At 34.1% G+C, this 27207-nt stretch overlaps 4 protein-coding genes and 1 pseudogene across 10 annotated transcripts; 1 reads left to right on the top strand and 4 right to left on the bottom strand.

Moving 5' to 3' along the window:
• Window positions 1-937: 937 nt before the first annotated feature.
• On the top strand, window positions 938-4418 carry LOC105773761 (probable polygalacturonase At1g80170). The gene is made up of 9 exons (XM_012595861.2): window positions 938-1401; window positions 2257-2388; window positions 2489-2659; window positions 2755-2775; window positions 2869-3076; window positions 3177-3258; window positions 3335-3443; window positions 3559-3675; window positions 3773-4418. The coding sequence occupies exons 1-9, from the start codon at window positions 1159-1161 to the stop codon at window positions 4052-4054; spliced, it is 1365 nt and encodes a 454-aa protein (XP_012451315.1). The 5' UTR covers window positions 938-1158; the 3' UTR covers window positions 4055-4418.
• On the bottom strand, window positions 4402-8991 carry LOC105772152 (probable disease resistance protein At4g14610; annotated as a pseudogene).
• A 3519-nt stretch (window positions 8992-12510) lies between these two features.
• On the bottom strand, window positions 12511-16192 carry LOC105772151 (disease resistance protein RFL1-like). Its single transcript, XM_012593467.1, has 2 exons — window positions 16000-16192; window positions 12511-12746 (listed from the first exon to the last, which is right to left on the bottom strand). The coding sequence occupies exons 1-2, from the start codon at window positions 16190-16192 to the stop codon at window positions 12511-12513; spliced, it is 429 nt and encodes a 142-aa protein (XP_012448921.1).
• A 227-nt stretch (window positions 16193-16419) lies between these two features.
• On the bottom strand, window positions 16420-24145 carry LOC105774125 (uncharacterized). Of its 7 annotated transcripts, none has more exons than XR_001127270.2 (7): window positions 23369-23584; window positions 22814-22899; window positions 21377-21440; window positions 19556-20849; window positions 18850-19426; window positions 17899-17983; window positions 16420-16668 (listed from the first exon to the last, which is right to left on the bottom strand). XR_001127270.2 is itself a non-coding variant. In XM_012596485.2 (6 exons), the coding sequence occupies exons 4-5, from the start codon at window positions 20844-20846 to the stop codon at window positions 17928-17930; spliced, it is 1926 nt and encodes a 641-aa protein (XP_012451939.1). In that variant the 5' UTR covers window positions 20847-20849; window positions 21377-21440; window positions 22814-22899; window positions 23369-23584; the 3' UTR covers window positions 16420-16668; window positions 17899-17927. The 7 variants fall into 7 exon arrangements, 1 of the variants encoding a protein (XP_012451939.1); XR_001127271.2 differs by having other exon boundaries at window positions 18850-19411; XR_008196779.1 differs by lacking the exon at window positions 23369-23584 and adding an exon at window positions 23996-24144 and having other exon boundaries at window positions 18850-20849.
• LOC105774126 (probable disease resistance protein At5g63020) lies at window positions 23729-26479 on the bottom strand. Its single transcript, XM_012596486.2, is given in 3 exon segments — window positions 23729-25678; window positions 25681-26058; window positions 26302-26479. Coding segments are annotated over 2 exon segments (1125 nt in total). The 5' UTR covers window positions 25899-26058; window positions 26302-26479; the 3' UTR covers window positions 23729-24771.
• Between the last annotated feature and the right edge of the window lie 728 nt (window positions 26480-27207).

The raw sequence follows: 27207 nt of genomic DNA, 5'->3' as shown, positions 1-27207 counted from the left end.
AGTGTTCATAAAATATTTTTTTGTTAAAAGGAGGTACCATATTGATAAATGGAAACAAAGTTCAGGTATCAAAATTAACTTTTTGAAAGTAGAGGTTTCACATTAGAAGATTGGTCAAAGTTTGGAGGAAAATATGCTATTATCCCAAATAGTTTAAGCCCCAAATTAACTAAATGAAAAAAAAAACCCCTTAAGTAATTAAGTTTAAGTATCTATTTGAATCTTAAAGTCAAATTCAAATACCAAAATGTATATTTACCGAGAAAAACACCTTAACTAATTCATCAAAGCTCTTTAAATTAAATCAAATTTAAATTTCAAAAAAAAATCCATGATTCATTATAAGCTATAGTAGAATTTGACTTAAGGGATTAAATTATGCCATTAGTGAATTTAGTTTTTATATTTTTAAATTTAATTTTTTATAAAAGATAATTGTTTAATTATTAAGTTATGCTATTTTTAAACTTTAATGTAATAAATATATTAACACATATGTAATATCATATCGATTATTACTTTCACGTATTACTCACTAAAAAGCTAGTTAATGGATTTTACGGCTATCATTTTGTTAAGATCGAATTTCAAAACTCGAAAAGTATAAGAACTTAGAATAATCAATTAAAAGAATACGAACTAAATCTCTAAATTTACCTAAAGTATAATACTAATAACTAAATTTAACCAAATGAATTTAACATCTACCGTTTAGGTAAAGACTAAATTTCAAATTTTGAAAAATATAAGGACTAAAGTTGATCAAATTAAAGTGTAATTCATATCTTATGCAGAGTACATGGACTAATAACAGCATTTGACCTTTTTAAAAATAGTTGAAAACGATACCGTTTCAATCACAACCGAAATTCTCGTGACCTGATCTTTGCAGTTCTTACTAGAGACTGTGTCCACAATAACACAAAGCCTTACCAAAACAGTAATAAAATGAACAAAGCAAACTAAAAACCAAACAAATAAAGGCAATGAAAAGAATCTCTTTTGATTTATAGTGAAGAAACCAAACCATAAACATCCCATGTTTTGAAGCTTCCTACATTTTTTTCTAAAACCCCACACACCATTTATCAAATCTCTGTTACAGCTCTTCTTTCTTTCTTTCTTTCTTTCTTTTGCTTTGATGTTTCATATAACAACATGAAAAATCTGGGTTTAATCGTGTATTGTTCTTCATGTTCAACATGGAACATCATCGTTTTCATTTGCAGTTTTATGTTAATGCATTCAAATGTTGTAGTACATGCAGAAAGCTTTGATTTTGACTCACTTTTACAGCTCCCAAAATCTGGGTCATCAGCAAGAATCCGACCCAGAGCTAAACAGGTTCTCTCTGTCAGTGATTTTGGTGCTAAAGGAGATGGTTACCATAATGACACCAGGGTATCAATTTCATGCCTTTTTCTTTTTCATATTATATATAATTTTCAGTTTTAGAAATGACGAGTATGTTGTTAATTTAGTGTACTTGTGAGTTGAATGGTACCCTTTCTGAGAAATTGAAGAATTTATTGATTGTGGTAAAATAATCAAGGACAGGGTTATCTCATTTTTGTAGTAATTTGGGAATGTTTGAGGAATGAAGGTGGGATTTAATATCCTTCCAAGCAGTTTTCTTGTTTAATACTGATTGGTTAGTAATGTAATTGAAATTTATTATTAATATTTTGCAATTTGGGTAGAACTGTATGTATACATTCTATAGTCTGGTTTATTAAATAAGGATAACTGATATAGGGTAAAAGAACCATGGAGGCCCTTGTACTAGGAGTCAGATTGCATTTTGCTCCCTTTACTCAAAATATAGACAAACTAGTCCTTGTACATTAGATTAAAGAGTAAATTGGTTCTTTCTATTAAAAATTTCATCTATTTGTATTGTTAAAAACTGGCTTGGTTGTGGAATAACCAGATAGTGATATATGACGTGCCACGTATACCTCATGCTAACATAGATGGACCAATTTTTAATAGTAGAAATGGATGAAATTTTTAACTGATTGATCAGTTTTCTCTTTGATTTAATGTATAGGGACTAATTTGTCTTTCTTTTAGGGGAGGGGGTAAAATGCAATCTGACTCCTAGTATAGAGGCCTCTACGGTACTTTTACCTTGATATAGCAATCACCAAATGTTCTTTTTTTTTTTTTGTAAAGTTTACATTTTGATGTTAAATTAACCAACTTGCTAGACATAAAATTGTTTGCTGATATTGTAATATGTCCCTGCTTTTTCAGGCTTTTGAAAATGCCTGGAATGTAGCATGTTCTTTCCCAGGCAGGATAAGGATTGTAATACCAGCTGGATATACTTACCTGGTTCATCCTGTTGAGCTTGGTGGGCATTGCAAGTCAAAGATCACTTTGATGGTAAATTTATAACCAACATTTCTTTATCATATGTCATTCTCTTCCTTATATTAGTACTTAACATTCCTTCCGGTCACCGCTTGGAATTGTCTTTAAATAGATTTCAGGTACCATTGTTGCTCCAAAAAACCCCAATGTCTGGGATGGTTTGAATCCTCGCAAGTGGCTTTACTTTCGTGAGGTTAAACACCTACATGTAGTTGGGGGAGGAACTATCAACGGAATGGGACAACAATGGTGGGCTAGGTCTTGCAAAAGAAAGAAAACAAATGTAATGATTGATGCTCCAAGTTTTTGTATCTATGTTTCTTTTCCGATATTTTTCTCTGAACTATCCTTAAAGTGGCTTTGATTTCCTTTTTGCAGCCATGTCGGCATGCTCCAACCGTATGTCCTAGTTAGTGCCATGTAACTTCTTTCTTACTAGCATGCCTCAGGGAATGTTATGTTCCCCTAATTGTTTTCACAAATGAAATGTAGGCTTTGACTTTCCACAAGTGTAAGGATCTGAAAGTCCATGATCTTATGCTGGTCAACAGTCAACAGATGCATATAGCATTCACTAATTGTCTAAGGGTTTTGGTATCTAATCTTAAAGTGATAGCACCCTCTACTAGCCCCAATACAGATGGAATTCATATCAGTTCATCCCGTGGTGTTGAAGTCAAGAATAGCGTTGTAAGAACAGGTTGGATCCTTTTCCGTCTTTTCTTATTTTATTTCTACAGCTTTTATACATATGAACATTGAAGTTTCTTATTTTGATTTTACACTCAATATTCTTTTAGGAGACGATTGCGTTTCAATAGTTGGCAATACTTCTCGTGTCCAAATCAGAAACTTTGTTTGTGGACCTGGTCATGGTATAAGGTAAGATCATTTTTCAGACTAGTTAAGGTCAGGGTTAGCATGAGTAAGTTGATTAACTTTGATGTGCTTTGATTAGCATTGGAAGCCTGGGAAAATCAAACTCTTGGGCACAGGTTCGTAATGTACTTGTTGATGGAGCTTTCATTTCCAACACCGAGAATGGGGTGCGGATCAAAACATGGCAGGTATCATCAAATTCTCATAAATGTCTTTGTCCCGTGTTCATGTGTGTGGAAAATGGGATTACTGACTATGGAATTTACGCTTGATAAATCTGGGTTTTTCTTATATCTTTTCTAGGGAGGTAGCGGTTATGCTTCCGATATGCAGTTCATGAATATATTGATGGAGAATGTAGCGTATCCGATCATTATTGATCAATATTATTGTGATTCAGACCTGCCATGTGCTAACCAGGTATCGGTTCTTTATAATGCTTGAGGCCTGCAAAGAATTTCATAATTTGTAGTCGTGATGGGATTACACACTGTCTTATCGTTCTTGGAGTATGCAGACATTGGCTGTTAAAGTGGACAATATCTCCTATGTGCACATTAAGGGAACATCAGCTGTGGAGGAAGCAATAAGATTTGCTTGCAGTGATAGCCTTACATGTGAAGGGTTATATTTGGAAGATATTCAACTCGTTTTGGAAACTAGAGGCATCACTAAATCTTTTTGTTGGGAAGCTTACGGCTCAAGTTCGGGTCTAGTGCAGCCCGCTCCATGCCTAACATGCAGTGATGGCTTCATTAAGCAGAAAGTTCCTTATGGCCTGCCTATTGGTTCCTTTTGAGTGGATCGTAATACTTCCATCCAACCATGTTGGAGTCAGCAACGGCATAAGCATTGGAGCATTGCTGCAGAGCTTTATTTGCTTGAAATCCAAAAAACACCTTCTGGATGTGCAACAAATTTCTCTCAACAAGTGATCTAACAGAAAAACGAACTTACCGGAAACTTGTACTGCCAAAATGTAGGGGAATTATAGGTACCTTATAATACACTTTCCCCTCTTCTGAGTAATGTATGTAAATAGCAGCTTAGCAAAGATTGTAATCATGCTGTGTTCCACATATATATACATATGTGGATTCAAGAATTTGACATTGTTTAGGGAAGTTTTACCTTTAATAAACAAGTGGAGTACTTTTTGATCAGTTTGCAAAGGAAAACTTAGCATAGTTTACTTTCACGAAACTGTTGAAATGATAGCCAAACATAAATAGAAGCAGGAGATAAAAACTTATCGGACAGAAGTGAAGCACTTTGCCATATTTAAAACTTGAAACTAAGAATAAGATCTGAAAAAGGGCAAAAAAGTCTGTCGAGTTGCTTCATTTTCCCATTCTATTTCTGCCCACCAATCCTCATTTCCATCAATGGTGATTCGATTCCCTTTTGCACTGTCAGAATTGAGGGGAAGCTTCTTCAGTTCAGGACAGATGCCTACAAAAATGCATTTCAAACATGGGAAGGGTAGGACATCCCAATATACGCTCTTCAATTTCCATAGACTGCATAAAACAAGTTTTTCAAGCTTTAAATATGGTATAGGGTATGGAACTCTAACATCAGCCACTTCACCAAACTTTCCTTGGCTCAATATTTCTTCAATTTTAATACACTGAACTAATCGAAGGTACCTTAGATTTGGAACAAGAATCAGCCAAGTCACGTCTGTCAATTTGTGACAATCTTGAAATGAAACGCTAGTCAAGGTGTGAAAGGGTGAAGTGTAACTAGTACCCGGAGAGACCCAAGTGTGCAGCTTTTCCATTTTTATTTCCTCTACATTCTCGCAATTCCGTAAATTTAGTGTTTGTAGACACTCCACATTTTCTAAACATAAAACATTGAACACATTTGACTCTTTAAAACCACTCAACCTTAATTCTTGGGTGCAGCATCGAAACAAGTTGAAGCTAAGAAATCTTTCTAGAGCAAACATGCTTGTGAATGGTAGCATACTTAGTATATTCAAATGTTGCACACGTTTCAATTCCTCTATAAGATTTTCATTACCACCATTCAAAACATTGTCTTCCTCTGGATAATCCTTGTCAAGCTCGTTATTCTGAATATTTGCAGCCTGGAAAAACTAGATATCAGATGCCGTGGGATTCTTCTGAGATAGGGTATGCAACTCAAGTCCGACATTTTCAGTTTTCTCAAGGACTTCAACTCTATTGGCAACTCCCTTATAGCTGTATGAGATAGATCAAGACATTCTAATGAAATCAATTGGGAAATTCCCTTAGGCAGTACTTGTAAAGGACTGTTATTTGACAAGTTGAGAACAGTTAAATGAGGTATAAACTGGAGGAACCCATCATTGATCACTTTCAACTTATTTTCCTAAGAAGCAAGGAATGAAGGTTAGGGCATTTAGGTGTTTCTCTGGTAACTTCAATATTATTTTTCATGACTGACATTCTTTTTGCACATTCCCATATCTTAACATCTGGTTCTTCAAATAATTGAGCCCCTGCTTTTACAAAAAAATTATTCTCTTTTGCTTCAAGCTCACATACTATCCATAAAACCATGTCACGGATTACATCATGCATCTTGACAAAATCTTCTCCATCCCTTTCCCATAAACATGCATTAAGAAGAGAGTTGATAATATAGTCTCCTTACATTTCAGCTTCACTAATTCTATCAAATTCATTCAACATCTCTTCACAAAACCAATACTCCACTAATCTCTTTCTAGGAATACAATAATCTTCTGGATACAAACAACAATATAAGAGAAAACATTTCATTGTCACATTAGACAAATTATCATAACTGAATTTTAAAAGTGGAAATACCTCATTTTCCATTTTCGGTGATGTACATCGATGTACATCGCTTTACCATCTCAATTGCATATTTCCAATCCCCGGGTGTTGTCTTGCAAGCCATGGCACTGTTGGAACACTGGCAGCAACAACCAAACAATGAAACACTAAGAGCATAAGCTCTTCAAACAGCAAGCAGAAACACAAAGCATCAAGAGCATAAGCTCTCGGTTAACAGGCAGAAAAAAGAAAAAGAAAGAACAATGGCAGCAGCTCTTAGAAAAAGAACAAAACAGAGAACAAAGGAGGAAGAAACAAAAATAATTTACTTGCTCACAAACGTGCAGCAAGGAAGCAATCTAAGTTTCACAACTGATATGCTTAATTTTTCAATAAGAAAAACAATACATTTATAGCCAACCACATCAGTTATTACTACCTAATACCACTAAGTAGCCTAGTAACTTTAAAAACATTGCTTGTACACATGGATAAGCTGACTTATCAGCTCAACCAACCCATCAAAACATCAACATCAAAGTTCATTCTCAACCAAACTAAATTACAGAATCATTATAGTACCATGCATTTTAACAAAAACATAATAGCAGCATGGTTGGCCATTTTTAACACTCCTCCTTGGACTCCATGCTGCAAATACCAGTCATTCATCAAGTTTTTTGAACTTGGCAGCTCTTAGATGCTTTGATTCAAGCTGACCAATTCATTTTCAACCTTGGCCTCATTCACAAACAACAAATCTGACTTACACACTTGACTATCCCAGTCTTTTGTGCCAAAGATTTGTTCACCAAATGGAGTCTTCTCCTCCTTCACAGCCTTGGTTGACAACTTGTTTCTTCTTGCACAAACAGTTCCTGAGTATAGTTGCTTGCCTTCATTCTGCCATTTTGGCTTGCAACAATACAACACACATTGAGCTTCCACATGTTGCTGAACTCACACCTTTGACAGACTCACATCTTTGCATATTGTCTTCAACAGGTGTCTTCATCAGCTCGCACTTTGCTAAGCTTGCAGCTTTGACATCTTGCTAAGCTTGCACATTTGGAAAGCTCACACCTTTCCTTGAAACTCCTCCTTCAGCTTATTGAAGCTTGTTTGGAGGTCTCATAAGTTTGAGCCGATGTTGAGCAGGGGAAGCAAAATCAATGGTCCCTTAAGACTTAGGCTCATGATACCATTTGTTGGAACACTGGCAGCAACAACCAAACAATGAAACACTAAGAGCATAAGCTCTTCAAACAGCAAGCAGAAACACAAAGCATCAAGAGCATAAGCTCTCGGTTAACAGGCAGAAAAAAGAAAAAGAAAGAACAATGGCAGCAGCTCTTAGAAAAAGAACAAAACAGAGAACAAAGGAGGAAGAAACAAAAATAATTTACTTGCTCACAAACGTGCAGCAAGGAAGCAATCTAAGTTTCACAACTGATATGCTTAATTTTTCAATAAGAAAAACAATACATTTATAGCCAACCACATCAGTTATTACTACCTAATACCACTAAGTAGCCTAGTAACTTTAAAAACATTGCTTGTACACATGGATAAGCTGACTTATCAGCTCAACCAACCCATCAAAACATCAACATCAAAGTTCATTCTCAACCAAACTAAATTACAGAATCATTATAGTACCATGCATTTTAACAAAAACATAATAGCAGCATGGTTGGCCATTTTTAACAGGCACGACCAATTGTAATTAATGCAAGAGGCAACCCACCACACCTTTCGTCTACTTGTTTAGCTAGTTTTCGAATATCTGGATGGCTATTGAGGGTTTCATCTCCAACCTTGTCTTGGAACAATTTCCAAGCCTCTTTTGGCTCCAGGTACTCCACTTTGATTTTCTCCCGAGCTTCCATTTCGCCACATACCTCCAAACATCGAGTGGTGCAAATAAGTTTGGAACCATTGTCTTGGCTTGGTTTTGGTATCCCAACTTAGTTCAAATCCACCCTTTCCCACAAATCATCCAATAATACAACAAATCTCTTGATGCGCAACACCCCATAAATATCTACAGCTTTCTCTTCAACACTTTTATTCTTCCAGGATTCAGCTGAAAATCCAATGTTTCCACCGATCTTATTTTGAATCTTTCCTATATCATAACCATTAGACACCAGCGCCCAAATTACAACATCGAAACCATTCGGTGTAGTGCTGAACTTGTTGTTGATTTGGGTCAAGAGAGTTGTCTTGCCAACGCCCCCCAAACCATAAAGGCCAATGATCCCCACATCTTTGTCCACAATACAGTTCCATACTTTTTCGATGGTGGGTTGTAGAGCAATTGGCCGCTCTTCAGGTCTTACCACCACTGAAGCTGCAGGTTGACTTTCCGCTACCTTGTCAAAAACTCCTTTACTTATGAGATCATTTATTGCTTGAAGCATTTTGGCCACTTTTTTACCAAACTTGTAGGTAGACAAGCAATTCTTGGAAGCAAAGCCGCCGAGACACAAGTTATTCATTTGTTGAGGGCCATTTGCAACCAATTTTTCAGCCTCAGTTATCATAGTTTCAGCTTTTGAAAGCCGTAGCTGAACTCGCTCAAGTCGCTTCAATTCAATAGTCGTTGTTTAGCCATATCAACCATCCTTTGCACGTCGTCCCTTTGTGCTCTCAGATCTTGAAGAGCTTCAGTTAAAGTTGGAAGAGTTTGTTTAAGCTTGCATACGTAATTAGCATGCCCGATAATGGAACCCCAGCTACGAATGATGAAATTCTCTAAAGCAACTCCTACTGAGAAGCAATTGTTCATGATTCAGGCAGGTAAATAAAAGATAAAAACGAGGGAATGAAAATGAAGGTTAGATGGATGAAGAGTGGAATTGTTTCTAAATGAATTCTTAGGGACAGCTAGAAACATATTGCCAAAAGATTACAATTAAAGACGGGTAGTGTGGAAAAATCAAAGAAGGTCACTTGGTCTTTTTATAATATAAAAAAATGTACTTCAAGTTAGGTTATACTCTTATACTAGAGGTTTACCCTGAGCTAGGCTGAATTAAAATTTTAGGCCTGTTTAATAGGTTTGGATTTAAATTAACTCTAAAAATAGATTTAAAATTTTACTTAAGCTTAACTCGAATAAAAATGTCTCTAAAATAGTAATAAAATAAACAATAAAATATAAGTTATACAATAACAATAAAATAATAGTAATATAATAGTGAAATGGTAATAAAACAGTAAAAATAATAATAAAAAAAATAGTAAAAAGAAAGTTGCAGTTTTTTTTTTTACATACTCAGGCCAAGTCGAAAAAGCCTTACCTGAGGCCTAGCCCATTTTCTAAACGGACCTTATTTTTTTGTTAATGTCAAATTTTTGAGCCTATATTTTTACCCAAACCATCCCACTTTTCGGGCAGGATCACTTGAGTCGGCCCACGAGTAGGTCTATGTTATACTAGTTTTCTTAATTGATAAAATATAATATGATTCTATATTTAATTAAATGAAACATGTGTATTATTATAAAATAATATTTTTTATTTTTATTTTTATTTAAGTTATATTATTGTTATGATATTTTTATAAAAATTATTCATTTATAAAAAATATTATATGTATAATATTAACCATGAAATTTTGTTAGTTTTTATCTATTAACATATATTAAATAACAATTCTATAAACTTATTTTAAATTTTATATCCAATGTTGAAGAATTTTCTTTGAATAAGCTTTTTTTTCTAAATTTTAATTAATATGATTATTTTTAACTATATAATTCTATTTTTTAAGTTTACTTAGAAAATTAGAAAATTTAAAATTACAATCCAAATTTATTTAATAAAATGTATAGAAAAATATTAATTAATTTTTTATAAAGGAAATTCATCAATTCATTACATAAATATGACTATAAAATTAGGAAAAAAAAAACAACAAATAGGTGATGAAAGACCAGTTTCATCAACACAAAAAAGGCTTAAATCTTAGTATCAATATAATATTATGGCACATTGACAATTAACTCTATCACAACTCAAGCACAATATATTTAGAATAATTGCAAGCACTTAACACGATAAGAAAATCAATCCCAAATGGTCTAAAATGGCAGGCAAACATTGCAAAAAAAACCGAGCATCTACCAAACTGGAAAAGACAACGACAAAGTCCCTAAAATCACTTGCAAAAGTAAAACTATATGCAAAAGCAAGACTAAAAACTTGTACAAGATAAGACAAAAACTTAAAAAAAATAAAGATTTATTAAATAATGAAAAAATATATATAATACTTAAGACAACACAAGTTTAAACTAATTTGTGAAATAATTTATTATTCTGAAATACTCTCAAAACAGAAACAAATTAAGAAGTTGGTGAACAACTACCATTCAAGTATCTATGACCAACTTACTTTCTAAGAGAAACTATTAGTGGCCAATAGGGGTTCAGTGACAACAGACACTATTATATGTCCATCATAACTTGTGAAAACATTAAAGAAACTCACAAAACATATTAGCAAACTAAAAAGAAAGCATGTAGAGTGAATGAGGAAAACAATAAAAAGAAAGGGTTAGTGAGAGGGAAGGGGGAAAAGACGAGTAGTAGCCAACGCGAAGGCTAGCACCTTCACTGAGCAAAATAAGGGAGAAGAAGCAAACGGCTTGAAGAAAAAAAAGAAAAATTCTTAGGGTTTTTTTTTAGTTACAAATGAGGAAGTTGAGCTTTAGTTCAACCAAAAACCAAAACCACTATTAGTTATAAGATCTGCGTTAAATCTCCAGCTCATTTAGACATCACTTCTGTTGTTATGTTCATTGACCTTACCACATGCCTGATTTGAACCTGCCAATCCCTCTTCATCCAGCTACAAATCTCCAACCCACCTTATGAGTTCCCATTTTCCCTATTCCAAGTATTGATTCCACAACACTTTTGCTATCACTCTCGACTAACAACCTACACACCCCTTTGTCCTATGCTATTCTAACCCCATCCAAAACTGCTTGAAGTTCAGCATCTAAAACCGAGCCAACCCCTAAGTTGCAACCATAACCAAATACCCAATCCCCTTTCAGATCTCTTACCAAACCCTCAGCCGTGGCATTACTAGATTTAACATCAACTCCACCATCTGCATTCAATTTAACTTATCCAATCGGAGGTTTTTCCCAACCCATAGAATTTTGTTCCCGCAAGATCGCTCTCTTTTTCGTTGACAACATAGCCCAAGACCAACTAGTCATGACAATATCATTTGTACTCAGATGTTGGTTAGCAAATATTTCCTAATTCCTACCTTTCCATAACCTCCAAACAACATTAGAAAACATGATTTCCCACCTTACCCCCCTTAACTAACAAATTATCCTCATTCTTAATGTTAACCAGTAACCACTGTTCAAAATCAAGGGTAAAGAAATCATTAGACAAACCATCAGGAACTAACCTTTTCCAAGCTGCTTGCGTTAATGGACAAGTTCTTAGAGCATGGTCGATATTTTCTAATACATGGCCACACATATAGCAAGATTTATGTTCGGATAATCCCCTTTAGCATCTTTCTTCATTAGTCAATACTCTACCATGGATGCATAACCACAGGAATTGTCTTATTCGTTGTGGCACCCTCACTTTCCAAATCATTTTCCATTTCCATCCAAGAATTCTGATTGAGAGTTTTGTAACCCCTGCTACTGTGTAACTACCAAATTCAGCCGCCTTCCAATAGCAAATATCTCTTCTTTCACTTTCCAAATGTGGACAAGATTCAACAAGCAAATTGATAATCTGGTGAGGTAATTCATCAATGAAACACGACCAGTTCCAATCGCCTTCTAGTGTCACCACTGCGTAGACCGTAGCATTCGGAAATGTTGGTTGCGGTACAGTGCAATAATCTGTCAATGGACCCAAGTCCCTAAACCAGGTATCTGTCCAGAATTTCACCTCTCGACCAATTACCACCTTCCAAGCCATATTCCCCTGAATGTCCTTCCAAACGCTTCTCAGAGACCGCCAAATATAGCTGCAACTACTAGAAGATAAACTCTCTGGTAAACATTCAGTTACCTTATATTTTGATCGCAAAACTTTCACCCATAAAGACTCCATGTTGTTATTCAAATGAAATAGATATATGTATAAATAAGTTATCATATAAATTTACATTTTAATTAATATTTTCATAGTATACTTAGAACTGTATTGTTAATAAATTTGCATACCAAAAATTTTGGTTTAAATGCTGTTGAAAATATGTTAAAAATATTATTTCATGAGAGATATTAGGAAACTTTGATGGACTGAAATAGTGGAATGATAGCAAAAATAGAAATAGAAACATATTGGAACAAAAGATGATGAATATAGTAATTCTCTCTTATGGAAACCTCTTTATTTTGTCAAAAATGAAATATCATACAACAACGACTCAACAAAGCACTACGCAGTCTTTAGGATTTTGTACATTTCATTTAGGAAAATATCTGAAAGAGGGCAAAAAAGCATCTCGAGTGGCTTCATTCTCCCATTCCACAGTTGCCCACCAATCTTTGCTTCCCAAAATGGTGACCTGATTCCCTTTCGCACTGTCTAAGTTGAGAGGAAGCTTCTTCAGTTTTGGACAATCACCCAACAAAGAAATACTTTTCAGACCTGGGAAGGGTAAGGCATCCCAATATATGCTCTTCAATTCTGGTAGATAACCTAAAGCAAGTGTTTTAAGCTTCAAAAATGGTTTAAGTTACGGAATTCCAACCACATCTGCAATTTCACCAAGTTTTCTCTCACTCAATATTTCTTCCAGTTTTGCACATCCAAATATCGAAATGTGGCAAAGATTAGGAGCAAGAATCAACCAGGTTGTATCTACCAACTTATTACAACCTCTAATTACAATATGGCTTAATGTGTGAAAGGTTGAAGTATAATTAGTATTCGGAGACAGTTTTTGTAACACTTATTATCCATGTTCATCGCCGAAATAAGGTAAAAAGTATTATCAAACATGAAATACATTTTTATCATACAATCTGAGGTTTTTTTATTTTTTAGAAAAATTTTTGACATAATTCCTTTTTATAAACGTTCAATTCCTCCTGCAAATTTTCGAAACACAATTTCAAACAAATTCGATATTTCAACCAATACAATTATATATTTAAACACAGTTAAATCATTCACAACATTCTAGGTAACTTTGTTAATAATTTAAAGAAAAACAACCTATCAATTTAATATCCACTAACATTTAAAACCAAATAATAATTAATATATATATTATATATCACTTTACATTAAGTCATCTATACATGCCATAATTCAAAAGTATTGGTTACAAAATACCAAAAGATGTAGATAGTGTGGATGATGTTCCGACTCATCCAATTTCCGAGCTGATTGATATCACTATAAAACAAGGGAAAATAAAGGCGAGTAAGCATATAGCTTAGTAAGTATGTATGTAATTGATAAATAAATTTCTAGCATGATATCATAGATAATATAATTTTTATCACACATAAATCTATTATTTATTCAATTGTAAGCAAACTGTTTTTCTGCGTCATAGTCACTAAATTATTTCTATCCGAAGCTACGGAACTCCAAATTAAGATCCGTAAATTTTTCCTGAAACTAGACTCATATACCTTCTTACCATAAAATTTTTAAAATTTTTGGTTTAGCCAATTAGTACAGTTTATTCTCTAAATGTTCCCCTGTTTCACTGCTTGACATTTCTGACCTCTCTTCACCAAATGTCATTTATCTCTTAGTACAGAATTCAAATGGTGCCCACTTATTTCTTTTGAAAATAGACTCAATAAGAAATTTAAGCATGTAAATTACAAAACATAATTATTTTTGTACAATTTTTAGTGATTTTCTGAAGTCAAAACAGAGGATTTCGAAATCATTCAGACCTTGTCTCACTAAAATTTCGATATCTCAGAATATATAACTCCTTTGGCCATTCTTTCTCTTTTTTGTGAAAGAAGACTCATTAAGATTTAATTCCATGTCTTATTCAACCACTAACTCAATTTCTATAATTTTTGGTGATTTTTCGAACTAACATCACTGCCACTGTCCAAATCTGTTCTGTTTCAAATTCACTTATTCACATAACACTATAACCATTTATTTTGTAAGCACAATACAAAACTTCATCACTCTAGTTACTCTTTTGCAACTTATCACATTTCAATCATATATTCACATTTGTTTACCATACCCGTATCACTTTGAACATGTCGGTATAATAGCAAACATTCGGTGGTTTGCACATAGTACCACTCATCTAATTATTATCATCCGATACACGTAGTAGCCTTCACATAGTACTACACACGTGATCAAGCTTTTCGGTTCACGTAGTTGCCTACACATAGTACTACACACGTGAATAAGGCCTTCCAGTTCACATAGTGGCCTGCACTTAGTACTACACATGTGACCATTATTTATCGATACACGTAGTAGCCTGCACTTAGTACTACACACGTGTTCGCAGACATTTTATTCAAGCCTTTCTTATTCCGACAGTTCCACAGAAATTTCTACCCATCAATGATTTATAATTTATCCATAACAATTCATACTCTCAATATTTCCATCCAAACTCATAACAAATTTAATAATTCAATTCAAACCACTTCAATCATTACTCGCAATTGATATATCCACAATTCAAGTTTTTTAACAATTCAACTATCAATTCCAAATATCTAAGTGTTATATAATATTTCATATTCAACCATTTCTCATATATTATAACAAAATATATATAAAAAATAGTTATGACAATTTATTAATTACATACAACTTATCTCGGTGCAAAATATAGGAAATTTTGCAATTCAATCCACAATCTTTTCTTTTCCCTTATCGAGGTTGTTTCCACGTCTCTCTTGATCCATAATAGCAAATTTAGGTTGTTTAATATTCAAATTTATCAAAACAGTCCTCGACTCAACTTTAGCAAAAATTACAATTTTGTCCCTAAACTTTTACATATTTGCATTTTTGTCCCAAAGTTCAGAAATTAAATTTTATTCCTTATTCTTATGTTTGACAACATGCTGAACACTTTTTCCTTCTATGGCAACATCAAATTCTCACTCTAACTCTTACTTATGAGCATTAAATATTTTTACCGATTATGTTATTTTGCTCGGTTTCACTTAAAATCGGCTAGCAAAAGTTGTTTAAAGACGATAGCAGCTAATTCCAAGTCATGCGTAGGATAATTCTTCTCGTGTGGTTTCAGCTGTCTTGAAGCATAAGCTATTACTCTGCCCTCTTGCATTAGTACAGACCCAAGACCATTTAACGATGCATTACTGTAAATTATAAACTATTTTCCTCTTTCAGGTTGCACCAACATTGGCGCCTCAGTCAATAATGCCTTCAATTTCTCAAAACTTAGTTGACATTTTCAATTTCTCAAAACTTAGTTGACATTTATCAATCCATTCGAACTTGACACTCTTTTGCAATAACTTAGTCATAGGAGAAGCAATCATCGAGAATCCTTTAACAAAACGTCTATAATATCCAGCTAAGCCCAGAAAACTTCTAACCTCGAATACATTCTTTGGCGGCTCTCAATTAACAATTGTCGAAATTTTACTCGAATCAACCCGAATACCATCACTTGAAACTATGTGTCCCAAGAATCAGACTTCATGAAGCCAAAACTCACTTTTACTAAATTTAGCAAAGAATTTCTTCTCTCTCAAAATCTGCAACACAGTTCTCAAATGTTTGGCGTCTTCGGATTCATCTCAAGAATAGATCAAAATATCATCTATAAACACCACCACGAACTTATCCAAATACGGTCAGAAAATTCGGTTCATTAAATCCATAAAAATAGCCGGAGCATTAGTTAAATCAAAAGGCATCACAAGAAATTCATAACGTCCATACCCCGTTCTGAAAGCAGTTTTTGGCACACCTGACTCTTTAACTCTCAGCTGATAGTAGCCAGATCTCAGATCGATCTTTGAAAACACAGTTGCCCCTTTTAATTGGTCAAACAAATCATCAATTCTTGGCAACGGGTACTTGTTCTTTATAGTCACTTTGTTGAGTTGACGATAATCAATATAAAGTCTCATAGAACCGTCTTTCTTTTTCACAAATAACATAGGAGCACCCTAAGGAGAAAAACTCGGTCTCACAAATCCTTTATCTGTCAACTCTTGCAACTAATCTTGTAACACCCCTTACCCGTGTTCCTTGCCGGAACAGAGTATGAGGTATTACTAGAACTCAAACACTTGTAATTGTTCTAATTACGATACATTGTCACTAAATTTTTTTTTATAAATTTTGACAGCATTTCTACTTATTTTTACATAAAACCCCCTACAAATTTTCAAAACACAATTTCAAACGATTTCAATATTTCAACCAAATACAGTTATATGTTCAGACACAATTTATCCAATAATAAACACCAACATTTTAAACTGAACAATATTTTATATACATATTTATACTTCATTACATTAAGTCATCTATACATGCCATGTTTCAAAGTATTGGTTGCAAAATACCCAAAAGATGATGATAGTGTGGATGATGTTCTGACTTCGTCCAATTTCCGAGCTGATTGATGTCACTATAATCAAGGGAAAATAAAGAAGAGTAAGCATATAGCTTAGTAAGTAAACATATAACAAATTAATAAATTTCTCACATGATTACATAGTAACATAATGTTAATCACGCATAAATTTTATTGTTTGTTCAATTTCCAGCTGCATCATGGTCACTAATTTATTTTTATCTGGAACTATAGGGCTCCAAATTAAGTTCCGTAAATTTTTCCTGAAACTAGACTCATATACTTTATTACCATAAAATTTTCAGAATTTTTGGTTCAGCCAATTAGTACAGTTTATTCTCTAAATATTCTCTTATTTCACTGCCCGACAGTTCTGACCTCTCCTTACTAAAATTTACTTTAACTCTCTGTAAAAAACTCAAAAAATGTTCTTGTTTGCTTCTCTTGAAAATAGACTCATTAAGAAATTCAAGCATGTAAATTTCAAGCCATAATTATTTTTGTACAATTTTTGGTGATTTTCCAAATTTGGAACAGGGGATTTCGAAATCAATTCAACCCTGTCTTATTAAAATTCAAATATCCCAAAATATATAACTCTTTTGCTTGTCCTATTTCTTTCATGTGAAAATAGACTCATTCAGCTTCAATTTCATATATTATTCAACCTCTAATTTAATTTACACCATTTATGGTGATTTTTCGAAGTTACCCAACTGTTGTTGTTCAAAACTGTATTATATATAAATTTACTCTTTTGTAGTTTTGATATTTCCTTCCATCTTACACTTGGGTTGATTAAATACCAAACCCAATATTTCTCACATGATCTTGTCCATTTTATATATATATACACCTTTCCAATTTCCCTGTTGAACACTCGAAATGTTATCTGTTACTCGGTGGATTCAGCACTTAGCAACCACCAGTAATTCGGGGAATCAGCACTTAGCAACCACCAATGATTCGGGGAATCAGCACTTAGCAACCCCTTTCACATTCAAGATACGGTGGAATCAGCACTTAGCAACCACCAATGATTCGGGGAATCAGCACTTACCAACCCCTTGGGGAAATCAGCAATTACCAACCCCCTTTATATTCAACGTATTCCGGCTTATTCCGAGTGTTCAACCGGAAACCTTGTTTTTCAACACTTTATCACCTTTCCCAACTTAACCACATTTTTTAGGATCTATACCAAGTATTTATTCTGTGTTCAATTAAATCTCAACATATATTAAATAATATCAAAATAATGCATTAATTCACATGTTTACTTACCTCGGTGCAAAATATTGTAATTTTGCAATTTACTCTGCGATCTTCACTTTTCCCCGATTGAGGTTGTCTCCTCGTCTTTCTTGATCTATAATAGCAAATTTAGCTTATTTAATATTCACATTTAGTAAAAAAAATCATCGACTCAACTTTTTACAAAATTACGACTTTGTCCCCAAACTTTTGCATATTTACACTTTTTTCCCCAAGCTCGAAAATTAAATTTCATTCATTATTCTTATGTTTTGGAACATGCTGAACACTTTTCCCTTCTATGGCAACATCAAATTCTCACTCTAACACATACTTTTGAACATTAATTATTTTTACCGATTATGTCAATTTATCCGTTTTCGCTCAAAATCGCTTAGCAAAAGTTGTTTAACATAATTTCTAGCTTCATATTCTATCATAAAATAGCAAAATAAACACATTTCACCTATGGGTAATTTTCCAAATATGAACCCTAACATGAATTAATGGTAGAATAAGATAAATCGAGCTACGAGGATCTCAAAAATGCAAAGAACATTAAAAACGGGGCTAGGATGCACTTACTATGAGCTTGAGAAAGTGAAGAAACCCTAGCTATGGTGTCTTCCAAAATTTGGCAGCAACTATGAAGAAGATGAGCATATTTTGCCATCTTTTCCTCATTTAATTTTATTTATTTTCCAAATGACTAAAATACCCTTACTTTTAAAAAAATCTATTTCACTAATTCTATGCCCATTTTTGTCCATCAATTAACTAATGGTCTAATTCACATAAGGACCTCTAATTTAAAATTTCATAACAATTAGACACTTCTAATATGTAAAACTCAACTTTTGGACTTTTTACAATTTAGTTCTTTTGACTAAATTGAGTGTCCAAACGTCGAAATTTTCGAACGAAATTAAATTTTTCCGTGAAATTGTAGACCATAAAAATATAATGATAATAATATTTTACCTCGTCGGATTTGTGGTCCCGAAACCACTGTTCCGACTAGGCCCAAAATCGGGCTGTTACAGATCTTTTAATTCTCTCACTTCAGTTGGAGCCATTCTATACAGAGCAATAGAGATCGGTGCAGTACCAGGTAACAGATCAATAGCAAATTCAACTTCCCTAATCGGAGGTAACCCAAGCAATTCCTCTGGAAATACATCTGGAAACTCACAGACTACCGGTACCGATTCAAGCTTCGACTCCGATATCTTAGTATTTATCACATAAGCAAGATAAGCTTCACACCCTTTTCTCATGTATTTTTGAGCCGATATATTCGAAATCACCGTAGGCAATTTACTTGATTCATCTGTTTCAACCCGAAGAATTTCACCATTTTCACACTTCAATTCAAGGATTTTCTGCCTACAATTTACCTTGGCATCATGCAACATCAACCAATCCATCCCCAGAATAACATCAAACTCATCAAATGGTAACAACATTAGATTAGCCGGGAAGCAATGACCTTGAATCCTCAAAGGATAATTCTTGCCAACCTTATCGACTGCCACATATTTGCCTAAAGGATTTGACACTTTAACCACAAATTCAGTATTTTCAACAGGCAAATTCTTATTAGATACTAAATTCACACATACATAAGAATGAGTAGACCCGGGATCAATCAAAGCAATAACTTCAGTATCATAGAGAGAGAATGTACCAGTAATCACATCAGGAGATGCTGCTTCCTCACGAGTACGTATATCATAAGCTCGAGTAAGTGTTCGATGTTCTGGTCTCACAGCTGTATCTTTCATTACACTTTTACCACTAGCTCTGCTTCCGGTATTTCTCAGTGGTCTACCTCTGTTAACAGTATCACCCGATCTAACATTCTGAAATTTTTCTTCTTCAACTTTCTCAGGGCAATCTTTAATGTAGTGTTGTCGAGAACCACACTTGAAACAAGCTCGGCTAAGTAACCAGCACTCACCAGGATGTTGCCTACCACAATGCTGACACTCAGGTTTATTAGGCTTCATACTCCCCACACTTGCTACTGAAGTAGCTTGAGCTTCAGGACTCGAATATGATTTTCCCCAGTCTCGGCGTGAATATCCAGTTGAAATTGTCAATCGAGGATTCATCTCTTTAGACTTCTTTGACTGAGTTTGAAATGATTTACTCATTGGTCTCTTTCTTGCATCTCGAGCCTCAATCACAACTTTTCTCTTCTCTTTATTCAATTCTTCAGCCTTGCAAGCTCGATCAACCAGTACCACAAATTCCTTCAGTTCTAACATCCCAACAAACATTCTGATATCTTCATTTAACCCATCTTCAAACCTTTTACACATAATAGCTTCTGTGGGCACACACTCTTGAGCATATTTACTCAGTCTAACAAACTCTATTTCATACTCTGCCACAGACATTTGACCTTGCTTCAACTCAAGAAATTCCTTACGTTTTTTATCGATGAACCATTGGCTTATGTATTTTTTTCTGAATTCCTCCTGGAAGAAATCCCATGTAACCCTTTCTTTCGGAACCACAGATACCAATGTTTTCCACCAACGATATGCTGAATCTTTCAGTAAGGATATAGCACATTTTAAACATTCTTCAGGAGTACATGATAATTCATCAAATACCCGGATAGAGTTTTCAAGCCAAAGTTCTGCCTTCTCAGAATCATCATCTATATTAGCCCTGAAATCTTTCGCCCCTTGTTTTCGGATTTTATCAACTGGGGGTTTACTCGGTTTTACCAATTCAACACCTTGTGAAGCTACAGGAACTGGTTGGGGAATAGGAGGGGGTGGAGGAGGTTGTGCATTCGGATTTGCTCGAATAAATTCAGTGTACCAATTGTTCATCATATGAAGAAAGGCTTCTCGAGCCCCATCCTGACTTTGTGTTTCATGTCTATTTTTCTCAGGCGCGGTCCCTTGCGTGGGAGCCGGCACATTACTTTCTACATCATCTGCTACAGCTCGGTCAAGATCCATTTACTATATAAAAACACAATTTTAAATTGTCAGAAATCATCACACTATCACAATATATTTATGGCATGTATAGATAGACTTTCACACACATTATGCTAATCCAAGAACCGGCTAAACCGTAGCTTTGATACCACTAAAATGTAACACTTCTTATCCATGTTCATCACCGAAACAAGGTAAGAAGTATTATCAAACATGAAATACATTTTTATCATACAATCTGAGGTTTTTTTTTTTTTAGAAAATTTTTTGACATAATTCCTTTTTATAAACGTTCAATTCCTCCTGCAAATTTTGAAACACAATTTCAAAAAATTCGATATTTCAACCAATACAGTTATATATTTAAACACATTTAAATCATTCACAACATTCTAGGTAACATTGTTAATAATTTAAAGAAAAACAACCTATCAATTTAATATCCACTAACATTTTAAACCAAATAATAATTAATATATATATTATATATCACTTTACATTAAGTCATCTATACATGCCATAATTCAAAAGTATTGGTTACAAAATACCAAAAGATGTAGATAGTGTGGATGATGTTCCGACTCTGTCCAATTTCCGAGCTGATTGATATCACTATAAAACAAGGGAAAATAAAGACGAGTAAGCATATAGCTTAGTAAGTATGTATGTAATTGATAAATAAATTTCTAGCATGATACCATAGATAATATAATTTTTATCACACATAAATCTATTATTTATTCAATTTCCAGCAAACTGTTTTTCTGCGTCATAGTCACTAAATTATTTCTATCCGAAGCTACGGAACTCCAAATTAAGATCCGTAAATTTTTCCTGAAACTAGACTCATATACCTTCTTACCATAAAATTTTTAGAATTTTTGGTTTATCCAATTAGTACAGTTTATTCTCTAAATGTTCCCATGTTTCACTGCTTGACATTTCTGACCTCTCTTCACTAAATGTCATTTATCTCTTAGTACAGAATTCAAATGGTGTTCCCACTTATTTCTTTTGAAAATAGACTCAATAAAAAATTTAAGCATGTAAATTACAAAACATAATTATTTTTGCACAATTTTTAGTGATTTTCTGAAGTCAAAACAGAGGATTTCGAAATCATTCAGACCTTGTCTCACTAAAATTCCAATATCTCAGAATATATAACTCCTTTGGCCATTCTTTCTCTTTTTTGTGAAAGAAGACTCATTAAGATTTAATTCCATGTCTTATTCAACCACTAACTCAATTTCTATAATTTTTGGTGATTTTTCGAACTAACATCACTGCCACTGTCCAAATCTGTTCTGTTTCAAATTCACTTATTCACATAACACTATAACCATTTATTTTGTAAGCACAATACAAAACTTCATCACTCTAGTTACTCTTTTGCAACTTATCACATTTCAATCATATATTCATATTTGTTTACCATACTCATATCACTTTGAACATGTCGGTATAATAGCAAACATTCGGTGGTTTGCACATAGTACCACTCATTTAACTATTATCATTCGATACACGTAGTAGCCTTCACATAGTACTACACACGTGATCAAGCTTTCCGGTTCACGTAGTAGCCTACACTTAGTACTACACACGTGACCAAGGCCTTCCGGTTCACATAGTAGCCTGCACTTAGTACTGCACACGTGTTCGCAGACATTTTATTCAAGCCTTTCTTATTCCGACAGTTCCACAGAGATTTCTACCCATCAATGATTTATAATTTATCCATAACAATTCATACTCTCAATATTTCCATTCAAACTCATAACAAATTTAATAATTCAATTCAAACCACTTCAATCATTACTCGCAATTGATATATCCACAATCCAAGTTAATTTTAACAATTCAACTACAAATTCCAAATTTCTAAGTGTTGTATACTATTTCATATTCAACCATTTCTCATATATTATAACAAAATATATAAAAAAATAGTTATGACAATGTATTAATTACATACAACTTACCTCGATGCAAAATATAAGAAATTTTACAATTCAATCCACAATCTTTTCTTTTCCCTTATCGAGGTTGTTTCCACGTCTCTCTTGATCTATAATAGCAAATTTAGCTTGTTTAATATTCACATTTATCAAAACAGTCCTCGACTCAATTTTAGCAAAAATTACAATTTTGTCCCTAAACTTTTACATATTTACATTTTTGTCCTAAAGTTCGGAAATTAAATTTCATTCCTTATTCTTATGTTTTGCAACATGCTGAACACGTTTTCCTTCTATGGCAACGTCTAATTCTCACTCTAACTCTTACTTATGAACATTAAAAATTTTTACCGATTATATTATTTTGCTCGGTTTCACTTAAAATCGGTTAGCAAAAGTTGTTTAACATAAATTCTAGCTTCATATTCTTCCATAAAACATCAAAATACATACATTTCACACATGGGTAATTTTTCAAATTTCAACCCTAGCTCAAAATAACAGTAGACATAGATAAACCGAGCTACGGGAATCTCAAAAATGCAAAGAACATTAAAAACGGGGCTAGAATGCACTTACTATGAGCTTGAAGAAGTAAAGAAACCCTAGCTATGGCTTCTTTAAATTTTCGACAGCAACAAAGATGATGAAACCCATTTTTACATCTTTTTCCCATTTTAATTCTATTTATTTGCTAGATGACTAAAATACCCTTACTTAAAAAAATTCCTATTTCACTTATTTTATGTCCATTTTTTTGTCCATCACTAACTAATGGTCTAATTACTACATAAGGACCCCTAATTTGTAATTTCATAACAATTAAACACCTTTACATATGGAACTCAACTTTTGCACTTTTTATAATTTAGTCCTTTTTACTAATTTGAGTGCTTAAACGTCAAAATTTTCAAACGAAATTTTCAAGAAATCTTTCCGTGAAGTTGTAAACCATAAAAATATAATAATAATAAAATTTTCCTCATCAGATTTGTGGTCCCAAAACTACTGTTCCGGTTAGGCCCTAAATCGGACCTTTACAGTTTTTCCATTTTAATCTCCTCTATACTTCCACAGCCCTCGAAACATAATGTCTCTAGCCGCTCCATGTTTTCCAAGCATAAAACATTAAACACATTTGACTCTCTAAGATGCCTCAAATGTAGTGCTTGGGTGCAACATTGAAACAAGTGGAAGCTCACAAACCTTTCTAGAGCAAACAAGCTTTTAATTGGTGGTATCGTTAGTATGTTCAAATGTCGCAAACTTTTCAACTCTTCTATAAGATTTTCATTGTCCCCATTCAGAACATTATCTTCCATTGGATAATCTCCACTTGTCGTGCACCATGTTCTAAATATTTGTAATTTGGAAAAACTAGACATCAGATGCGATGGGATTTTCCTGAGATCGTATGTGCAACTCAAGTCCAACATTTTCAGGTTTGTCAAAGATTTCAACTCCATTGGCAACTCTGTTATGCTAGTTCAGGATAAATCGAGAGATTGTAGTGAAATCAATTGTGAAATTCCCTCAGGCAATGCTCCTAAACCTATATTCTCTGACAAGTTTAACACCATTAGATGAGGAATAAACCGGCAGAAGCCATTGCTGACCACCTGCAACTTATTTTCGCTAAGAAACAAAGTTCGAAGGTTAGGGCATTTAGGTGTTCCTTTGAGAACTTCAATCTGGTTTTTCATCACTGACATTCTTTTTGCACCTTCCCATGCCTTAACATCTGGTTCTTCAAATAATTGAGCCCCTGCTTTTACAAAAAATTTCTCCTCTTTTGTTTCAAGCTCACACGCTATCCATAAAGCCATGTCACGAACCACATCATGCATCTTAACACAATCTTCTCCACCTATTTCACCACCATTTTCCAATAAACAAGCACTAAGAAGAGAGTTGATAATGTAGTTTCCGTGCATTTGAACTTCACAAATTCTATCAAATTCATTCAACAGCCCTTCACAAAATCAATACTCCACTAATCTCTTTTTGGGAATACAATGATCTTCTGGATACAGGCAACAATATAGGAGGCAACATTTCATTGTCACTTTAGGCAAATTATCATAACTGAATTTTAAAAGTGGAAATAGCTCATTTTCCATTTTCGGCAATGAAGATCGCTTCAACTTTTCAATTGCATATTTCCATTCCCCAGGTGTTGTCTTGCAAGCCATGCCACGACTGATTGTAATTAATGCAAGAGGTAACCCACCACACCTTTCGGCTACTTCTTCAGCTAGTTTTCGAATATCTGGATGACTATTGATAGTTTCATCCCCAACTTTGTCTTGGAACAATTCCCAAGCCTTTTCTGGTCCCAAGCACTCCACTTTGATTTTCTTTCGAGCTTCCATTTCGCCATATACCTCCAAAGATCGAGTAGTGAAAATAAGTTTGGAACCATTTTCTTGGCTTGGTTTTGGTATCCCAACTTGGTTCAAATCCACCCTCTCCCATAAATCATCCAATAATACAACAAATCTCTTGTTTCACAACACTCCATAGATATCTACAGCTTTCTCGTCAACACTTTCACTCTTCCAGAATGCATCTGAAAAGCCAATGTTTCCATCAATTCTATCTTGAATCTTTCCAACATCAGAAAGTTTAGACACCAGTGCCCAAATTATAACATCGTAATCATTTGGTGTGGTGCTGAACTTGTTAATTTGAGGCAGGAGTGTTGTCTTGCCAACGCCCCCTAAGCCATAGAGGCCAATGACCCCCACATCTTTGTCCTCGATGCAGCTCCATACCTTTTCGATCATGGATTCTTGAGAAATTGGCCGCTCTTCAGGTCTTACCACCACTGAAGCTGCAGGCTGACTCTCTGCTACCTTTGCAAAAGCTCCGTTACTCCTATGATCATTTATTTTCTTAAGCATTTTGGCCACTTTTTACCAAACTTGTAGCTAGACAAGCAATTCTTGGAAGCACAGCCGCCGAGACACAAGTTATTCATTTGTTGAGGGCCATCTGCATTCAACTTTTCTGCCTCTGTTATCATAGTTTCTGCTTTTGAAAGCCACAGCTGAACTCGCTCAAATGGCTTCAATAGTCGTTGTTCAGCCGGATCGACCTCCCTTTGCATGTCGTTCCTTAGTGCCCTCAGTTCTTGAAGAACAACAGATAAAGTTGGAAGAGTTTGTTTAAGCTTGCATACTTAATTATCATGGCCAACAATGGAATCCAAGCCACGAATGATGAAATTCTCTAAACCAATTTGGACTGAGTAGCAATTACCCATGATTCTGGTAAAGTAAATTAGATTAGATTAAGAATACTAATACGAGTAAGGAAATTACTAAATAATTAGGTTAGATTAAACATAAAATACGAATAAGAACATAACAAAATATTAGTAATTACTACATGCAGCCAATACGATGATGATGACGATGGAAATAATATTTGATAAAGTGACATGAAAATAACAACAAAGCCACATTAAAAATCATAAAGAAGAGAAAAATATCAAGCAAAAGTGAGTTTACCGCAGGAGGATTTGAGTTGAAGCCGTAGACCAAGTTCCACGATTCTTTCTTTTTCAATTCCCTTTTTTTCTCTTACACAACCGATTACTTCCACGACCTCATATCTCCGGCATACTTGGCCAGCTTGACCACCACGTCGAGGCCCCCGTTATCCTCAATTTGTCATCCTCTCTACTCCACACGCACTCTTGACTTGACTCTTCCTTTTTCTTTTGTTTCTAGAATTTTTTAGGTCAAATTCTATTATTAGACCTTGTGCTTTGTGTAAATTGTAAATTTAGTACATTTACTTCAATTTGATCAATTTTAGTCCCTATATTTTTCGAATTTTGAAAATTTAATCATGCCCAAACGGTAGCAGTTAAATTTGTTTGGTTAAATTATATTATTAGTCCTATATTATGCAAACGATAGTTGTTAAGTCAATTAATTGATTTTTTTGTGGATAATATGAAAATAGCCAATTGGCATAGTATTCCACATGCGATAATATGTCTGACGCATCAAATTTCTAGAACTTAATAAAATTAATATCTATCATTTGATCAGAACTAAAATTTTCAAATTCTAAAAGTACATGGATTGAAAATTACCAAATCAAAATATCCATAACTTATCAGCAGAAAGTATCGGATTAGAAAGTATTGCTACAAAGATTTAATGACGAAATTGTAAACTTATAACAGTTGAGTGGATTTGGATATAGTGTATCTCATGATAAACAATGACTTAACAACCACATGAAAAGTGGTAATAATGGAACCGGGGATGAGAGAAAATTTGCCATGTATATTTTACAAATGCCATGGCTATATCTTTTCAAGTCAAAGTACTCAAGGAACATTAATTAGATCTTTAATTCTTCATTTCTTGCACATGCTTGGGGTGAATTGGTGTGTAAAAACC

This window comes from Gossypium raimondii, chromosome 6 (assembly GCF_025698545.1).
Source record: "Gossypium raimondii isolate GPD5lz chromosome 6, ASM2569854v1, whole genome shotgun sequence".
Classification (NCBI taxonomy): domain Eukaryota; kingdom Viridiplantae; phylum Streptophyta; class Magnoliopsida; order Malvales; family Malvaceae; genus Gossypium; species Gossypium raimondii.
This window is presented reverse-complemented; position numbering and strand designations above follow the sequence as displayed.